General features: G+C 35.8%; 1 protein-coding gene across 8 annotated transcripts in view; it reads right to left on the bottom strand.

The window, feature by feature from the left end:
- Positions 1-19786, bottom strand: part of CCDC141 (coiled-coil domain containing 141) — a 202330-nt gene that overhangs the window by 18223 nt on the left and 164321 nt on the right. For all 8 annotated transcript variants that reach the window (XM_079134532.1, XM_079134531.1, XM_079134534.1 and 5 more), the window contains exons 16-21: positions 19582-19761; positions 17604-17753; positions 6983-7123; positions 5565-5759; positions 3954-4137; positions 2770-2882 (exon numbers count right to left, since the gene is read on the bottom strand). In XM_079134532.1, coding sequence (XP_078990658.1) covers positions 2770-2882; positions 3954-4137; positions 5565-5759; positions 6983-7123; positions 17604-17753; positions 19582-19761 — 963 coding nt within the window. The remainder of the gene's footprint in view (positions 1-2769; positions 2883-3953; positions 4138-5564; positions 5760-6982; positions 7124-17603; positions 17754-19581; positions 19762-19786) is intronic.

A 19786-nucleotide genomic window follows, 5' to 3' on the forward strand; every position in this document is an offset into this window, starting at 1 on the left:
TCAAGTACCTCTACAAACAGAAATTATTTTGATCATTATATTAGCTCTGACAGGGATTTCTGGACTCACTTTGTAATAACCTCTGGAGAAGGGGCTATTATTATCTGAAAACCAGAAACCGGACATTTATGCTTTCCATACAGACATCTGTAAAGAATTAGTAAACATTCTTTGAGAAGCTTTTATTGAGGCTGTAACTCATAAGAGTAATGCTGACAACTCTCTTGCTGAAGAGACCCTTCCTTATTTCTGTATTTCAGCCCCCCAACTTCAACCTTTACCAGCTACTGTATAGTTCTTCTTTGTACCAATCCTTTGGGCATTAATTATAAAGGCCAATACCTTTCCTGAAGAACTTACTTTGAAAGGCAAAGCCTAGTAGTATTAAATCTCATGTGGTACACTAAACCAACCAGAGCCAGAACTTTCCCTTAAGTATAGGCAAGAAGGATGGTAACATGGTAATTGTAGTGCTATGTAATAATAATGATGTGATTATGGTCTGAAAGTTTATATCCCTTCAAAATTCATGTTGAATTCACCATCCCAGAGTAATGGTATTAGAAGGTAAGGCATTTGGAAGGTGGTAAGGTCCTAAGGGTAGAGCCCTCATGAATGGGATTAGTGCCCTCGTAAAGGGGACCTGAGAGAGACCCTTTGCCCTCCTTCCAAGAGTTGTAAGAATGAGAAGAGGCTGTCTATGAGGAAGTGGGGCTCCACTAGGCATGAAATCTATCAGCCTTGATTTAGGCTTCCCAACCTCCAGAACTATAAGAAATAAATTTCTGTTGTTTATAAGCTACTTGGTCTATGACAATTTCTATAGTAGTGAAAACAGACTAGAACAGGTAGAAAAGAACACAAGTACTATGGAGGATTGGAGAGACACCAGGCAGGATTTGTGGAAAAGACATTATTTGGCTTTGCTTCTGAGAGATGGTAAGATTTTGATAAACACAGATGAAAGGTCATGTACTGGAAGTAATGGTTTAGAAGTAGGAAACACCGAGGTGTGTGGAGTCATAGACTAGTGGAACAGGAACCTTTAATGAATGAGAAGCACAGAAGTTAGGAAAGGTCATCAGTCTCAGAGCACTGGATAGGCTTAAGTCTGAACTTTACTTGGTAAGCAAGGTAGGGTGTAGTGAAGGATTCTAAAGGAGCAAGGACACAAGAGGAACACAACGTAGGAAGGGAAATCTAAGTGGGTATATAATTAGGGCACTGCTGACTGGTGTAAAAGAGAATCCAAGTGATGGATGGGAATGAGAAAGAGGACACATTCCTGATGACAGGAAGTGTAAAAGGAACGGGGGAATGAGGAAGGGAGTCAGCCTGTGGGAATAGCTCCTTCCGGAAGAACAGTCAGGAAGGCCAGAAGCTGGAAAGGAGTATCACTTGGAGAGAATAGATACCATTAACTTGAAGAGGTACAACATAAATGTGAAGGATATTGTAAACAATGGGAGTGAAGAAACAGAGGAAGCAGGGATTCTCAGCCTATGTAGGGAAAGACTGGAGAAGCAAATCCTCAAGGGGCAAGGTAGAGATGGGGAGGATAACAGTTGAAAAGGATAGCACAGGGTACATGGTTCTTTCACTCATTGCAGATGGTGTTATAATTGTAAAACATTTATGAAAAGCAATTTGACATACATATTAGAAGCATTAACAGTTTCAGACTCATTATCCCAAATCTGCTTTGGAGAACAGTGTGCACAAAGATGTTCATTGTAGTGTTATTTAAATGGTAAAAATGTTGAAAAATCTAGATTTGGAATTAAAGGAAAATGATAACTTGGCTGGGTACATACTGAATTAAGTCTCACAAATTATTTGAATGAAAAAGGCACTTAAATTTATAGCAAGGAAATCATGCAGAAAAAATGGTTGCTACAAAATAAATAAAATTCTACACTAACTAAAAAACCACTGCTAGACCTTAGTAACAATGCTGATTACAACAATAATATTGGATATTTTCACATTAAATACTCAGGACCATCCTGTGATCCATGTAGTAGATCAGGAAATAGACTCAGAGAGATTAAATAATTTACCCAATTCATGACCCAGCATTGCAAATGAAATAAGATAAGGGGTTGGTATTCCAAGTCAGCTGTTTTATTCTTAATTACCTTGCTATTCTTCTGATTCTAAATAGCCAAATCTTTTGGTCAATTGTAAAAACAATGTCAATCAAACCAGTTTTTGATGAGACATAAGTAAAACAATATATATTTTTCTTTTAACTGATTTTCTGCATATACATAGTACATAATCATTTTCTGTTTTTTTTTTACTATAAAGATTTTTATTTCATGTACAGTAATAGTGATTAAGTTAATATTTCCATGAAGCTAAATGTACAATGAACATAATACCAGAATATTGGTTTTATTTTCTCTGGTGCCACAATTTGGAAGGGGAGAAAAGTCTATGTCTATTATTTATGAACACAAACAGAAAGCTACTTAATACAGATGGCACACATTTATACTCCAGGATATGATCCATGAAAATGTAAACGAGACACCTTAATTGTAATTAGCCTTCATTCCCAGCAATATTTTTCTCTGCAGTGATGGGAAAGAAACAGAATTAATTATCAGTAACACCTCAATAATTATATTAGAATGCTGTGAAACAAATGTGTATGTTACGTCTCTTGAGAATTTCTATTAGAACATCTTCACACCAGAAGACACTTGATCAACACATTTTTATTTATATCACTTGAAAGTACATATTCTGGGAAGAAGAGATTACCTTCAGCTTTTCTTTGAGCTCCATGAGAGACCCACATAATTCAGTGATAGATTCAAGAACCTCTTTGTGTTTTGCCACAACTTTCTCAGCATATTTCTGCCCTTCTTCCAACCCTGAGAAGGAGAAAGGATAAAACTATTTTTAAAGGTCAAATCCTTAGCAGAAAAAATTTTTTTAAAGCCCAGACATTCCTTTATCTCCCAAGTGTCTATTGCTAAGTACTGGTGGACAGTAAGGGCTTGTTGGTATTGGTGATGGTGGTAGTTATTGTTGGCAATGGTGTTTTCTTTCCTTTCTTTTTTCTTTCTTTCTTTTTCTTTTTCTTTTTTTTTCTTTTTTTTTTCAGTGCTGGGGATTGAACCCAGGACCTTCTGCTCTACCAACTGAGCTATATCCCGAGCCCTGGGAATTACTCTTGATCTCACAAGAACATCAGTGAATTCATGGAACTTATTTCTTAGAGCCCTGGAAGACTGTCATCACCAAGGGACTTCTTAAATGTAGACTGCTTTTAGGAAGAAGGACTTCCCAGGCTAGCAACAATATCATCTTTCCTGATGATGGAGGTAGACAAAAGCAGAAGTTTTTTAAGATGAAAATCAGAGTTCTTTCATTTATTGCACAAGTGAGAGGAAGATGAGGGAGGATTTTCCAGCTATTTCTCAAATCCATGAACCAAAACCTTCATAGAAAACAGAGGGCTATAGACCTCAGTCTTAGCTTTATGAATAAGTATTATTCATACTTATTGTTCATAAGTATTTTATATGTGGTTCAAGGAATCACTCTTGTGGAAATTAGATTTATTTTGTTATGAGTTTTTTTTTTTTTTTTTTTTTTTTTGTGTGTGTGTGTGTGTGTGTGTGTGTGTAAGTTGAGTTGTTCTGGTTTTATTTCCTTGGAGATGAATAAGAGGATGGGGGAGAAAGTCAATAGAGAAGCAGGGCTTATACCCCACTTCTGGTAACTAAAAATCAGGAGGCTTCATCTCCTGCTGTCAGCAATCCCTCCCTCCATTCCCTACTGTTTGTTTTGGGGGATGTGGGCTCTGAGCATGAGCCTTCCCTCTGAATAGACTGGAACAGGAGGATCCTGAAGGCTTGCCTTCTCTCCTTTGTGCCAGATTAGATTCAGTACAGATTGGCTCAATGGCAAATCACTGGATAGCTTAAAAGAGATCTCACCATATAAGCGCTGAGCAAGGTTAGTGACCTCCAGAATCCTTTCTTCTTGCTGAGGCACTGAGGGTGCAATGAACTTGTTGAACTGCTGGTGGAGAATTTCCACAGCTTCCTTTGTCTTGCACTCCATGGAATATTTCCCAACTCTTACAACTGTGGCACTTGCATCTTCATACCAAAAGTGACACTAAGTTAAAATGGGTTAAAGCACAGATTAAAGAGATGTCATCCTTCTAAAGTTCTTAATATTGACCAGTGAAGCATTAAATTTTAATTTCCTCAAACTGTGTTCATGTGGGTTTGCTTTTTAAGTCATATTAAAGGAAATACCAAAACACTATAATATAATTTTGCACTTAGATACTAAAGGCATAAATAAGAAAACATGAGTATGAAAGTATGTGTAAATAAAATGAAAAAGCAAAAAAAAAATGGAAACACCTTTGATTCTCCTGCCTTCTTAGATTTGTCTAAAAAACAATTCCTAAGAGGAATGTTGCAGACTTTCAAGAACAAGAGTCATGAGAAACATTTGGCACTAAAAAGAATCCGAACATCAGCTAAGTGGAAAGGAAATAGCTCAAACACTCAAAATCCAGCAAAATAAACTAACATTGTTAGCAATCCATGGGTAAAATATTGCCTGATTAATATTGCAATAAATTCTCTTTTAAGAATGATATTTAGGTTATGGATGGAGGAAATATCATCCAAAGGATAGCATTTTACTTTTTAAAAATAGAAGATAGTCATGAAGATAGTCATATTTTCAAAGCACAGTAGAGAATTGAAACAGTTTCTCACTAAAAATGAAAAATTGTGATGGGAGGAACAACTGACCCAGGCCAGAGGCACTTATGCTGGGTGAGAAATAGCAACGCATGACTCTCTTATGAGCTGGTTTTAAATAAGTGCCACAGAGCTACAGCAACCCATTTATCAGATATAGACGAATAATCATCTTGATCCTCCTTAATGTGGTGTTAAATCTAAAAACTCAACAGTATTAGTGGTAAAGAAAGATACTTTGTATCTCAGAATAATAGGCAACAAGGAACACTCAAGAGCTTCCAGGGTAGTTTCTTCAGTATGAAGTGTGAAATAATACCTTTAACTTGTCAAACTTCATGCCTTTTGTGTAGAACACCATTAATCCTCTTGACAATAACAAAAATTACATGAATAACAAAATCTTCTGCCTGAAAAAATCCCAGTATCACTTTTTTTCTAAATATTTTCAAATTCTGTGACACAAATAAGCCATTATGAGTATTTTAAACTGCTATCCAGCAGTGAACATAATTTCCTAATGGTTAAACATCCTGAGTTGATGAGGTTATGAAGAAATGTGTACTCTCTCATGTTTCTGGCAAGAGTAAATTAGTAAAAGTTTTCTGAAGAGCAATTGGATAATACAATCAAAAACCTTACAATCGTCATCCCCTTTGATCTAGTGATACTACTTCAGGAAAGTATTCTAAGGAAATAATCATGAAAAGGAGTATGATTCAGGGATTTTATGACAATAATATCTAATGCAGCATTGTTTTAAAGTAGCAAAATAGTTTCTTTAAACATTACAACAAGGATACCATCACAACACGAAAACAGTACCTCTTCTATTACTTCTTGGAGATGCTCAGTCAGGTTCAGATTTATTTTGTAATCTGTGACAACTTTCTCAAAGTCATCCACCTGTTTTTGCAAATCCTTGGTGGCTTCCAAAAGGACATTAACTTTATTACTTGGGTAATTTAAGAAAGAATCAGAAGTTTTATTATTAACTTTTTCCATTTTCTTTCTCAAAACCTGTGCAAAAAAGTTGAAAAAATTCAAATTTGATGTATGAAGGGAAGCAATAAAATAGCAAGACAATAACTTGGAAAAACTTGTAACTTCCACCATTCTGATATGTTAAAATCATATTTATTATACGTTTATTTTTGAAATAAGAATAGTTTTTTTTCCAAATATCTTATTGATTCAGTATTCAGCAAATATATAAAAAATTTACTAGGCTCTATTACAGATTTTGAAAATATTAGTAGGAATTTTAGAAAAAGATAGTGATCATAAAATGAAAATCAAATACTTGTTCTTAATAAGTTCACTAAATTATTTGAAGAGCATTCACATAATTTAGACCATTCACATGATCATAAAGGGACTATGAGAGACTTGAAGGAAGCTCCTGCTGTAGAACAGTACAAAGAAAGAAGCAACGGCTTACTGGGTGCATATGTCTTAGGGAGAAGAACAGAGGTTGACATGAAGGGTAGGTTTGGTAGAAATCATTCTGAAGCTCCTCAAAAGCTGAATCTCAAAGTCCATCAATGGATACTAAGTTATGGTCAGCTAGGAGAGGAAACTCTGATATTCTACTGCAGAGTGGGGTGACTAGAGAGAACAATAATGTAGTGCACATTCCAGAAAGCTCAAAGAATTTTGAAAGTTTTCACCATAAAAATAAGTGTTTGAGGAGACAGATGTTTTACCTGATTTAAACATTACACAATGTGTGCATGTATCAAAACAGCACCTAGTCCCACATAAATATGCATAATTTTTGTGTTTTTATGGATCAGTTTTAAAAATTTGAAATTTAAAAGAATGAATAAAAAAATTATAATCTAGCTCTCAGAGCCAATATTTTAAAAAGTAGTAAACGCATCACTTGACTTCAGATGATAGAAATCCCACTCAGGGTGGCATGCTGTTACCAAGTACAGGATAAAACTGTGACTACAGGTTAGTCCATTTATAATTGGCACCATTTTGCTGAACATCAAAAACTAACCAAAAAAATTTTCAGGAAGGCAGACTCTGGACTATAGGTATAAATTACTATTTTTGAAAAGAAAAAAAGAAACAAGTCAATTTAGTACTTCTTTTACATAAGAAACACAAATGTTATAAAAATGGAAAATGATCTTTTTGATCAAATGCTATTTTTAAAAAACCCAAGAGGCACCTAGATGTGAATTGCAAAATGGTTTTGCAATCATTCTAGTACACACACACTTTTTCATTACCTGCATTTTTTCAACATACATATCAACTTGTTGTATTTGATATTTAAGAGCCTTCAGATTTCGAGCTTTTTCGTTTTTCTTAGTGTAGTTAAACTTCAAATTGTTGAATTTCTTTTTGATATCTTTGAAGGACTCTTTGAGCTACAGTTCAATAAAAAGAAACAAAATTCCTTATAATAAGAAGACTAATATTCATTTATGATAAATTAAGATGTCTAAGCACTTCAAAATATGTAAAACCTTCAAAATGTATTCAGCGTAATCTTCAATAGAAATCTAACAAATCTGCTAAGTGGATATATAGCATAATTTTAAATATATCCCCTAATATAAGGAATCATGAATTGTTTTTAATACTTTTGATTTGTAATTTTAAATTAGAATTTAAAATTATAGAATATCCTTTTGGTCCCTAAGCAAGACAGTTTCTAACATATTGTACAAAGGCTTTCACCAACTCTGATTTTCTTATTTTAGATTTATTTGGTATCATTTTTCCTATTCATTCTGTTCTCTGTGCTAATATTTGTTCCTGATTCTTCTATCTCCCAATGTTCTCTTGCAGCTCCAAGGAGCTGTTCAGGTTGAAGAGGTTCATGAAGTATTGACATTTAGACCACCTTGGAGTGGGAGAGAAGAGCCAATGTGAGCCAGTTAAAAGTTATTTTTCATGAACAATTTTCAGAGGAGTTACTTCTTAGACACAGACCATTAACTTCAGATGTGCTTCAAAACCAAAAAAATAAAAAATAAAACGAGAGTCATTGCCAATGGTGACAATGCTAACCTGGACCTAAACAGAGGACATGTCTATGCTTAAAGAACAGGGTAGAGATGATGACAGCTTGACTTTACCATTGCCCCAGAATTCTAAGTAGTTCAGTTCTATTAGACACACCACTTTCTGTCCCTTTTCTATATTCAAGAAGGATGAGGATATTGACAGGCGACCCTTTCTTTATATTATCAGCAAAGAGAAGTACAGAGAAAACATTAACCTCAGATTATACGGAGCCATTTAACAGCAAGAGTGAACAATGTCATGGTTGATAAATTTGAGCTATGATAAGAAAAGTCAGAAAAACATTAAAATTATTTTCAATGACAGCAAACAATTTATTTGGGAGAGAATAAAAGCTATGCACAGACAAGATTTTAAATTCATAATGCAGAAAAATGTATCTGCCCTAGAAAATGCATGCTTTCTCAAAATGCTTATTTAAAATTCTGCATATTTAAAAATAAAGCCTAGCTCTTATATTTAACACTTCTTGGAGACAGTTATCTGCAAAGCCTTAGCAGACTTGTGTACGCAGAAATTATTGTATTCATGCAATTTTTGCATCTGACATACTTATACTTAATTAGTGTTATTTATTTTATATAATAAATAAAATTGTTAGCTCTTAGTTTGAAACTATAACCTAAATCAAGAACAGAGACCACAAAAATACTTTAATTGATAAATCAGTAATGTTCCTGAGTCAATTTCAAAATTCCTGCGCTATAATTTCAAAATTAGAAACAATTTCTCTATGAGAACTCAGAAATTGATTCAAACTAAAAAGCTTTCTCTCAGCAAAGGAAACTATCAGCAATGCGAAGAAAGAGCCTACAGAGTGGGAGAATATCTTTGCCAATCATACTTCAGATAGAGCGCTAATCTCCAGAATCTATAAAGAACTCAAAAAACTCTACACCAAGAATGCAAATAATCCAATCAACAAATGGGCTAAGGAAATGAACAGACACTTCACAGAAGAAGATCTACAAGCAATCAACAAACATATGGAAAAATGCTCAACATCTCTAGTAATAAGAGAAATGCAAATCAAAACCACCCTAAGATTCCATCTCACCCCAATTAGAATGGCAATTATCAAGAATACGAGCAACAACAGGTGTTGGCAAGGATGTGGGGAGAAAGGTGCACTCATACATTCCTGGTGAGGCTGCAAATTAGTGCAGCCACTCTGGAAAGCAGTGTGGAGATTCCTTAGAAAACTTGGAATGGACCCTCCATTTGACCCAGCTATCCCACTCCTTGGCCTATACCCAAAGGACTTAAAATCAGCATACTACAGGGATACAGATACATCAATGTTCATAGCTGCTCAATTCACAATAGCCAGATTGTGGAACCAACCTAGATGTCCTTCAATTGATGAATGGATAAAGAAACTGTGGTATATATATATATATATATATATATATATATATATATATATACACACACACAATGGAATATTACTCAGCCATAAAGAATGATAAAATTATGGCATTTGCAGGCAAATGGATGAAACTGGAGGATATTATGCTAAGTGAGATAAGCCAATCTCAAAAAGCCAAAGGACGAATGATATCGCTAATAAGTGGAGGATGACACATAATGGGGGGGAGGGAAGGGTTAGTGTTAGGGTTAGAGTTAGGGTTAGGGAGGGGGGCAAGAATGGAGGAAGGAAGGACTGTATAGAGGGAAAAGAGGGGTGGGAGGGGTGGGGGAAAGGGAAAAAATAACAGAATGAATCAAACAACATTACCCTATGTAAATTTGTGATTACACAAATGGTATGCCTTTACGCCATGTACAAACAGAGAAACATGTATCCCATTTGTTTACAATAAAAAAAAGAACTCAGAAATTATTTCCAAGATCATTATGTTAAGTTAGCATATTTGTACAAATAAATATTTACATACTATGACATTTGATGTTTTAACATGCAGATTTGATTTTAGCAGGAAAGGATGAGGTCAGTTTTATGAGTCTGAGATGTAAAGGAGCTATATCCTTAGTTATTCACATAAAACTTAGGTAGGAGCTTTTTTCCCATAATGCTATAATCTACAACTATAATACTACCACCTCTGAACAAGCCAGGAATTCTTGTTTTAAAAAACATATCCTCAATGGTGAGTTACTGTTTCATGAGCAGAGTTTCTCTGTGGAATGATTTACCAAAAAAAAAAAAAAAAAAAAAAAAAAGTTCCACAGGTAGATAGTGCTGATAGATTCACAGTGGTATGAATGTACTAAATAGCACTGACCTGTACACATTAAATGGTTAAGATGAAAAATTTTGTTTCAAACCTATTTTATCAAAGTTATAAAAAGGGGAAAATATATCACTAACATTTATTTATCCACTAAAAATAAAATTTTATATCTTATATTTCTTTATTGAAACATGATAAATATTGTACACTTCAGTCTAGAGGCAGGAAGAGGGACTCTGTCAATTAAACTGAAAACCATTGGGTAAATTTTGAAAAATTTGTGTGTAACAAATTAGTTATATATAATTAGCACAATTAATTAAAATTATTCTAGCCTTTTTATAAGATCAAATATTAATGTACTCAAATAAACCAAAGTTTGATCCTCTAATTGTTAAAATAATAAGGATTTCTTGAAACATTAATTTGGTCTATCTATCAAGATAATTTCTTATTTCTTTTGCTTCCTGGTTAAAAAAAAAAAGTAAAAAATAAATTAAAAATTGCTGGTCTCCATTGTCATCATCATATTCGTTTATTTTGCATTAATCCCCCTCCAGTACTCATGTCTTCTGGTTTCTCTCATAGAAGCAGCCACCTCCCAGATGACTTTACAACCTCTTTCCAAAACAGCTTTTGCCTCGGATCTCTCGATTGACCAAAACATTCCTGAGGAGAAAGCCAAACTGCTTGCCCTATGTCACCCCCTCTCAGCCTGAAGCAGCCAGAGCAGTCATATAGACCCTTTCTCCTTACAGCAGTGAGGGTTCCCTTACACAGAAGGAAAAATCCCAACACTTAAAAGTAGACATACATTAGTTACATTTAAAAAATTAAAAATGGGGAGACGTAGAGAGTGGTGATTTGAACCGTGGTCTGACTCCCTCATGGCTGTGTCGCACTGGGAAATGTCTGCGCAAAGGAGCAAAACAAGATGTCCCAGCCAGGAAGAAAAAGAACAAAAAATGGCCCAGTAGCTAAGGTGACACAGGTAAGGGAGGGACAGAGAGGCCCTATGCAAAGGCATGCAGCAGTAATGGGTCCAGGACTTGAGTTCAGACACCAACTCCCAGGGACAGAGGATTCTGAGCATAACAAAATGACCCTGATATCTCACCAGTCCTGCATCCTTCGAGTTGCCTGCTTTGCTGAAACTTTTCCAAGAATAACCTTTTGATGAAACCTATATAATAAACATGCTGAACTAGCACTGGGTCAGTCAAACTCCAACAGGGTTTGGCTGCCCATCTGGCCCCAGCTTTTTCTCTATGTCTGTCTGTCTGTATTTCTTCATCCCACATCACCCCTCTGGTTTCTGAATTAACAGCTGTGCCTGTTAAGGCAGTTGGCACCTGAACAGGGACACTTGTTTAAATGAGAAGGTTTAACAGCTACTAGAAATTTTTTTATATGTTAAATGATTTTTTTACATTTATTTATTTATTCATTTATGGAGCTTAGAATCTAACCCAGTGCCTCACACATGCCAGGCAAGTGCTCTACCACTGAGCTACAATCCCAGCCCTGCTCCTAGAAGATTATAGGAAGGATAGAGAAAAACTGAGCCTTAACACTTTAATCCTAAATCAGGAGATTTCAAATCAACTTTAGGTTAAGAAATTTAAGACTGGCTGAGTGGGGTGGCACACATCTGTAATTTCAGGGACTCAGAAGGCTGAGGCAGCAGGATTACAAGTTTGAGGCCAGCCTCAGCTAATTATTGAGACCCTCAGCAACTTATAAGACTCTGTCTCAAAATAAAAAATAAAAAGGACTGGGGATGTAAAGGATCCCTGAGTTAAATCCTCAGTACAAAAAGGAAAAAAAAAAAAAAAGAAAAGAAAAGAAATTCAAGACTGATAACTGATGAGTGTGACTGTACTTCTGTTTGCTTCAGAATGTATGCACTTCCACTGAAGATGATTTATAAGACTGAAGAATGTTCATGACGCTATTGGTATGTGAAATAGGATCAGGCTCTTTCTGACATATGAGCTCTCTCAAGGAAGGTGCTAGTGTTTTTCTTTTTTGATCCCACTGGAAATTCAATCAAAATCTAAACCCTTGTGCCTTAATCAATTCAAATTCAGTACTTTTGAGGTACATGGAAGGCAGTATGGAAATAACTCCAGCAACTAAAAAATTTAGCAGTATCTAATTTTTCTTACCTGCACATTCCAATATGAAAACTTAACTTCCCATCTAATCCCTACATAACTTGGGGTCATATTTTTAAAGGAACTGAGTGCCATGGTTGCTTAGTGTGGTATCATTGTTCACACAGCTGTTTCTAACTTTAGTCAGCTTGTCAACAATGGGGAATGGTGGAGATGGTTAAGACAACTGTTCGACTTGAGTACATATGCAGAAAAATAGAACACCCAAATCATGGGGCAAGAAAAAATTTACCCTATTGGAAATCTTTAATTGTTCTTATAAATAATATTAATACAATTTCTGAAAATCTTTTAAAAATCAGGAAAAATATTTTCAATGAATAACTTGATATTCCTATTTTTTCACTCTCTCAACTCCTCTATATTTGCCATGGAATAAGTAGACTAAGTTAACAGCTATCATTAGATAAAAGCTATTAAGATTTTAAAGCCAGTCATTTTGCAACTAGGAGAATGAGCATCTTCACCAAATTTCCTAGCAAGCTGTAAGCTCCCTTTCAGGGTTAGGAAGAAAGTGTGGTTGGGAAGAAGCAGAAGAGGCTTCTGACTTGCAACTCTGACTTGCTATTCTTAGTTTTGACTAAGCTGGTTGAGGCAGCTTTGGCACAAGTATGTATTATCTGTAAGTCTGTTGCTGGCAAGGCCAATTGGTGTGAGAGATGTGGGACATTTTACAACCACGGAAATGCATTTAAAAACCAAATCGAACAAAAAATTCTATTAGACTGTGACACACTCTTGGTCAGAGCAAAAATATAAAATTGGTAGTCAGTTTCCATTTCTCTTAAGGTCCACCTCACCAGCTTCATTTCTTGCCCACTATTTTTCCCATTCCAGAAAAAATAAAAATAAAGACAAAAAACCCTTTTTGGTGCTCGTTTTCAGTAACAGAAGTCTGTAAAGTCACCTCCCAGGAATGCTTGCATTTAAAATGAAGACACCCAGAGACTTAAAAGTTAACTGGAATGGTTTGCTACAAACATAAATGGTAGACTATTCGTCCTTAGTGCTAGAGAGATTTCAGGACAAGACTTTCTTGGTCTCATTCCATTCGGCAACCACACCACATCGACCTGAGCTTAAGACCCATCTTGTAGCAACATAAAATGCAGCAACTTGGAAAGAGAAGATGATTGCACCTTTTCAAATTGTAGGTGGCAGCAGGTCTCAAAAATGAATATTTTACCCACTCTGCACTTTTCATATCTTCATAATGTCTTCATTAAGTTTTATTTTCTGGATATGATAACTGTAGTTTTAAATTTCAGCTCTCTGTATTCTTCTGGAACTTTTCTACAGTCATTTGCACATATTAAACACTGAAATTTAAAATGCTTTAACCCTACAGGATGGCTGTTTCCTACACAATTGCAAACTTTCCTATTTACTTACACATCTTCAAAATTGACATAGAGTGGGGCCTGATTAATGCATGTCCATGATTGTGGAGACTCCCAAGTTTTAATTTTCTCTAGACTAAGATTCCTGTGCTCATTTGGATTCTTATGGCCTGGCACACAGTAGCCACATTAAAGATATTTGTTGAATGAAGTCTTTTTTTATTTTTTAAATAATGAGTTCAGGTTATAAATCTAGAAAATAATCTGTACTATTCCATAGTGCTGCCCAAATGGCTATTTTGCTCTCTATTTAACCTTTTCTACTTCCTTTTCTGCCAGTGGTGGCTGTCCATGGTCATTTTGTCAGTGGTAAAGTGCCATATGATGTCAGGTGGTTTTGAATTTATTGATTGTGTATGTGTCCATAGCGACACTATTCCTCTATTCCAATTTACTGTTTCTAATCCAGCTTGTGTCCCTAGAACTCAGATGATGGATTTATTCAAACTGACAGAAGAATTTTTGCCATTGGAACACATGACTGACACATGGAATATATATGCTGAGTCCGGTTCAGCTTACTTCCTGATGGGCAAGATGTTGCTACAGTGGAAACACTTTGGGGTACAGTAATATAATGATCTGAAAGCTTATATGTGGAAAGCTTATTTTGAGAAAATGGATACCAACCTGATTCTGTCACTGCTATTCTTTTCAGCAAAGGAATTGCTTGTGACCCATAATATAAGCCCCTAGATACAAATTTCCATTAACATTACATAAAGGATTTTTTTGGTCAAGTTATAAGAAAAACATGCTCAATGTTAACTTATTACATTTCTAAATGTAGACGGGTAAAGAATGAGTAACTAATGATGTTCCTCTGTCATGTCACACAGCAGAGAATATTATGCTCTGTGTATTAATCACTTATTCACTTATCTAGGCAAGAAAATATACAGTGATATTTAACATTTATGAATCTAAATACGCCTTTGTGTGAAATGGGTGAAAATAAACACTGCGAAATCTGGCAGTTTGACAGCTGTGTTTTCTAGTAGGTAAACACAAAGAAAATAAGGTAAACACAAAGAAAATAAGACAGTTTCCTATCTCTTATTAAAATTTTTTAACTCATTAAAAATAATCAAAACCATTGTTCTTTGTCTTTAAGGAATATTGCATCACTTTTTTGAAAATGACATTTGGATCACTGACATTTTGTCTTGAAGTACTGAGTCCTTTTGTAAGGGCCTTCAGTGCAGATGAGACCATATACGTTAGCTACAGCATAGTCAAGAAAGAACTATTTGTTGAAATAACTAAATGAACTATGCTGTCATATCCAATCACACAAATATCTTAGAATAGATAGAAAATAGGGATAGAAGAAGAAACCATATATATAAGAAGATATATTTAACATCAGGCCATGTAGTGGGTGGTTAGGACTCAAACATTTGTGAATGGTAAATTCTGAACTTAGCAATTGACTTTTGCCCAATAAATTAGCCTCTGGCTCAAAGTCAATCCCCTGGAATACTATGAGCAGAAACTCTTTATCCTCTAGGTCATTATTAAAATGAAGATCATATACCTACACCTCAGTTTTCTTTCTCATCTGAAAAATGAAAATATTGTACCAGACATTCTCCAAATTGTACAGCAATTCAGAGTCTGTGAACTTTCAGATAGCACTTTAAGCACATTGGAAGCAAAACAATGTTTCAAGACTAACAAAAAATCAAATACGGTGCATGTTGTAGTTTCCTGGTTGGGTATCTGGTTTTATTCTCCATAAAAGAAAAAAAAATTGTGTAACATACTTTATTTCATTTTATAAAATGTTCTAAGTGCCTATATCTAAAGAGTAATAATGATGATAATAATAATATCTAAATTTTAACATTATTAATATCTAAATATTATTACCACTGTGGAAACTGACCATCTATTTGTATTCTGATATTCACAATATAAACTAGAACACATATATATTTATATTACTAAGGGGCACTGAAAACATTCCTTCTTATATTTTCCCACTAGGCTTGTGGTTGGAAAGTTCAGGGTGGGTTGCTACACTCTGATATGCCTAGTATGTCTACCAAAAAAAAAAGGAGAAGAAGAAGAAATAAAAGAAAGGAGAAAAGGATCCAAGGTTTTCAAAGATCCTTTCAAAGTGAAACTATACCTTACATCAAAGATTAGTTGAATTTGAAGTAGAAGCAAATAGGAAGGATACCTCTTTTAATATTTGGGAGTACGTTAAAATGACATCTGATTCCTAAATCAAATCCACATATGTCTGGTTGCTCATTCCTGAAATGGTACAGACAATCCTGGAGTGTCCCTACTGTGACTAGAAGGGTCATCTGTCATCCCAGCTGGCTGGTTCCAAGTGCAAGTTCATCTCAAGGCAGTCCCTGAAAATAGAACCCTGCTGGAAGCGCCTAACAGGGAGACCCAGCTCCATAAATGCCACAGCTCCTAAGGAGCTAGAAAGCCAGCCAGAGGGGGCTGGGGATATCCTCATCCTGCTCCACTTGTAATACAGAGCTGGACCATCACTGCCAGGAGGGAGATTTTGACAAGACAATGATATGCAGAAAGAAAAAGGAGGAAGAAGAGAAAAAGAGGAGGAGCAGCAGGAAGAAAGTGAGAGATGAGGAGGAAGACAGAAGTAACTTTGGGAGAGATTGTTAAAAATTTGTTTCTCTGGTCGCAAATCCAAATTTTATAGACTTAGGGAGAAAAGCAAGCTCTGAGTGTCTCCATTAACAAGATCTGACCGGAGTGTAAGCTGCAGTACAGGAACCAGAAGAGACCATGCTACTATGGAGAGGGCAGGCTACATTTTGGGCTTTATTTGGAATGAGTAAACAAGGCTTTAGTTGAAAGTGACTCCCTGAAACACAGACTCTGAGCAGAGACTCTACAGACCTGTGACACATTGCATAAGTGAAAACTGTTGGTAGATATCAGTTTCTGCTTCCCTCTTGTTGGATGGGGTTCAAGTGACTACTCCTGTTCTGCCCTCTTGCTTTCTTCTTCCTGTACTTGCCTGTACCCTGCAAAGCGTGACCTGCAGGGGTGTAGTTTGGAGCTAGACCACTACTCAATTACTCAAGCTTTAGTCCATGCTTTTATGTTGCTTGATAATATTTGATACTTGCTATGCCCAGATTATACAGATCAGGCATAAACCAGAAGTTCAAGAAGGTTAACTACCTCTTTTTCTCCCTCCTTGCCTAATGAACTCATGTCTTAAGGAGCTCAGAAACAGTTTGCTGTAAATGGAGATAAATCTGGTATTTATGGGTACCCTAGTGTTCTGTTATCACTTTCCAGAATTAGGACCCTTGCTATCTTAATCTGTGTTTCCCCACAAAATCAGTAAAACCATGAATGGAAATTTTAGCTAGGAAAGAGGTGGTGGTGGCTCAGTGTCTAGGAGCTGGGGGTTGGTCCCTGTTGATGGGGAAGAGGTGGAATCATGCATGTGGACATGGATGGAGGATCACTTTATCTTTTTTTTTTTTTTTTGCACTTAGAGTTGTTTTCCCAGGAAAGTCACTCAGTTTGAGTAAATATGAAACCAACCACTTTGGTGCTAATACTTTGTAGTAGCCTCTGAAGCACAGAGCCTGTTCCCCTCCCCTCAGCACCCGCCTCGCCATGAGTCAACCGTACCTAAATAGACTCTCAGCAGGCTGAGCTGGCTGCCATCAGGCAGTGTCACCCCGTTGTCTGTGCCCTAAAAAAACTGAACCAGCTCAAGCAAATGACTGCTGTGAGGGTTGAATAGGGAGAAAAGCAAAAAACAAACAAAAACAAGTAAGCACACACACACACACAAAACACACCTGTAATCCTGCCTTCTGGGTCATTCTGGGCCTTGACTCACTTCAACAAAAATGGAAGCTTGAAGTTTACTGAAACCTTCAGAGCCCTGAGGGCACTGTTCTGAGAATTAAAGGACATGGGCAAGAAGAAAGTCTCCTGACTCACTGTGTGTGTGTTTGTGTGTGTGCACATGTGTGTTCACTGAGACACGCACTTCCTGTTGGAAGCAGCTTTTGTCTGTGTCAGTTCCCACGGCCCCACCTCATTTATCTCCTCTCTTATGGTGCAGTACTCCAAACTGCGGCCCAGGGCCCGGTCGCACTCCTCAGCTTTGGCAAGCCAGTTCATGCTGTCCATCTCAAGGACCTCCAGCTGCTGCTGCACGTTCTTTGCAGAAACATTAGAGCAATTCTAAAAATGAAAAGCATTTGGAAGTAACAAAAGAACGGATGAAATTGCCATAAGATGAATATGCAATTTACCTACATTATGAAACTCACAAGCAACACTTTCTAAAACAATAAGATATAGAATCCTAATTTATTTTATCTTAAACGCATCTGACTATAATTATTTCAGAAGGAAGCCAGACACTCAACATTACAGGGAAGACATTTCCAAGTCTTGAATCTCAAGTTTGGAAGATTTGCTCATCATGCCCAACTCCTCAGAGACACCATTCATTATAAGGTATAATTTTTACTTCAAAAGGCATAAAATATGCATTAGAAACATTCCACTCATGCACTATAATTTTCATGTCAACTTGAGTTTAACCTCAGGTTCATTATGCAAGTGCTCCAATCTCTACCTAGCAGAGAAGGGCCAGAAGAGGGCTGGAGAACAATTTACATTATTTGTGCCATGTGAGACTTATTACTTTCTTTTTCCTTTTTAAAGTTCATTTACTAATAAAACTCTTTAGAAAGAAAACTCTTTCCTGACAAAAGTATGTCCTCTTCACAGCAACAAATACTTGGATTTCTCTCAGCTTAGAAAGGTACGCTGTAGTTTCCCTGTGTTATGTATACTTTGGTGGATTTTCTTAAATGAATGTTAAAATTAAATTGGCCATTCTGACATTATTAATGCAATACATGTTAATGGAATAAACAATCTTTTCTTCCTTTAAATTAGGAATTTGGAGAAGAATTTTTTAAAAAATCAGAACCTACTGTGCTATTTATGAAAATTTGATTTGGAAATACTTTCTTTCCTTTTAAGCTCCTCTGTTGAAATCCAGCTAATGGGAAAAAGTAGATCAACAACTAGAGCCCAGAGCCCTGACTGGAGCCAGGGGGTTTGGGTCTTTTCTTTTGGGCTTTTATGGTAAGCATCTCTGGACCTTAAATTCTTCCTCTATAAAATGTTCTAGATAAACACTAGGATCTACAGGTCTTCCAGATCTGCAATGCCAAAGCAGTATTGTCTAGTGGAAACATAATATGAGCCATAAAAACAATTAAATAATTTTCAGTAGTCATAATAAAAAGTAAAAAAGAAATGAATGAAATTAATTTTCATATACAGTCTATAAATATTTCCAAGTATCATTTTATAGCATGTAACCAATATAAAAAATTAATAAGAAGTTTTCATCTTAAGTCTTTGGAATTTGGTATAATTTTTACTTCAAGCATATTTCAATTGTTGCTAAGTTTCCACCAGAAATATTTGATCTACACTTAAATTTCATAAAAGTTAGTTTCAAAAGCAGATTCACATACCAAGTTGTTCCCAACATACTTAAAAGTTTCCTGATAACTAAATTAATTCAAAATAAATACAACTAAAAGTTTTGCTCTGGGCTGGGGATATAGCTCAGTTGGTAGAGTGCTTGCCTTGCAAGCACAAGACCCTGGGTTCAATCCCCAGCACCACAAAAAATAAATAAATAAATAAATAAATAAATAAATAAATAAATAAATAAATAAATAAATAAATAAATAAAAGTTTTGCTCCTTAGTCACATTAGGTACATTTCAAATGGGAAACCTAACTGCTTTGTGGGACCACACAGGTCTATAACATACTCTTTTAAATTAACATGAGAACAGATGTGTTCAATAAGATTTTTATATTCAGATATTCTCCTTAATTTTTTTTCTTTTGTAATAGGTGGTAGAAGCTCACCACAAATAACTACCCCAATGGGCGAATGCATTTTTAAATGTAATAAATGCTAAGCAGTCTGACTTCCTTCTCATTAGGTAGAGTGGTGGTGTCCTAAGATGCTTACAGGGCGCTGTGCTGATGAGATAATGTCCACTCCTAGGGAAAGGGCCAGTTTATAGAGCTGCTCCACATGTGCCTTTTGATCCTGAGAGCGACTGAGGTGCATCTGGGCCTCATGAGCATCACCCAGTTCCTCCAACTGCTCCAGAAACACCAGTTCTCTTGATTTGATGAGATGTCCCAGCTGGAATTTAGGGTATTAACAATTA

The sequence above is a fragment of the Sciurus vulgaris genome (genome assembly GCF_902686455.1).
Source record: "Sciurus vulgaris genome assembly, chromosome: 3".
In the NCBI taxonomy this organism is placed as follows: domain Eukaryota; kingdom Metazoa; phylum Chordata; class Mammalia; order Rodentia; family Sciuridae; genus Sciurus; species Sciurus vulgaris.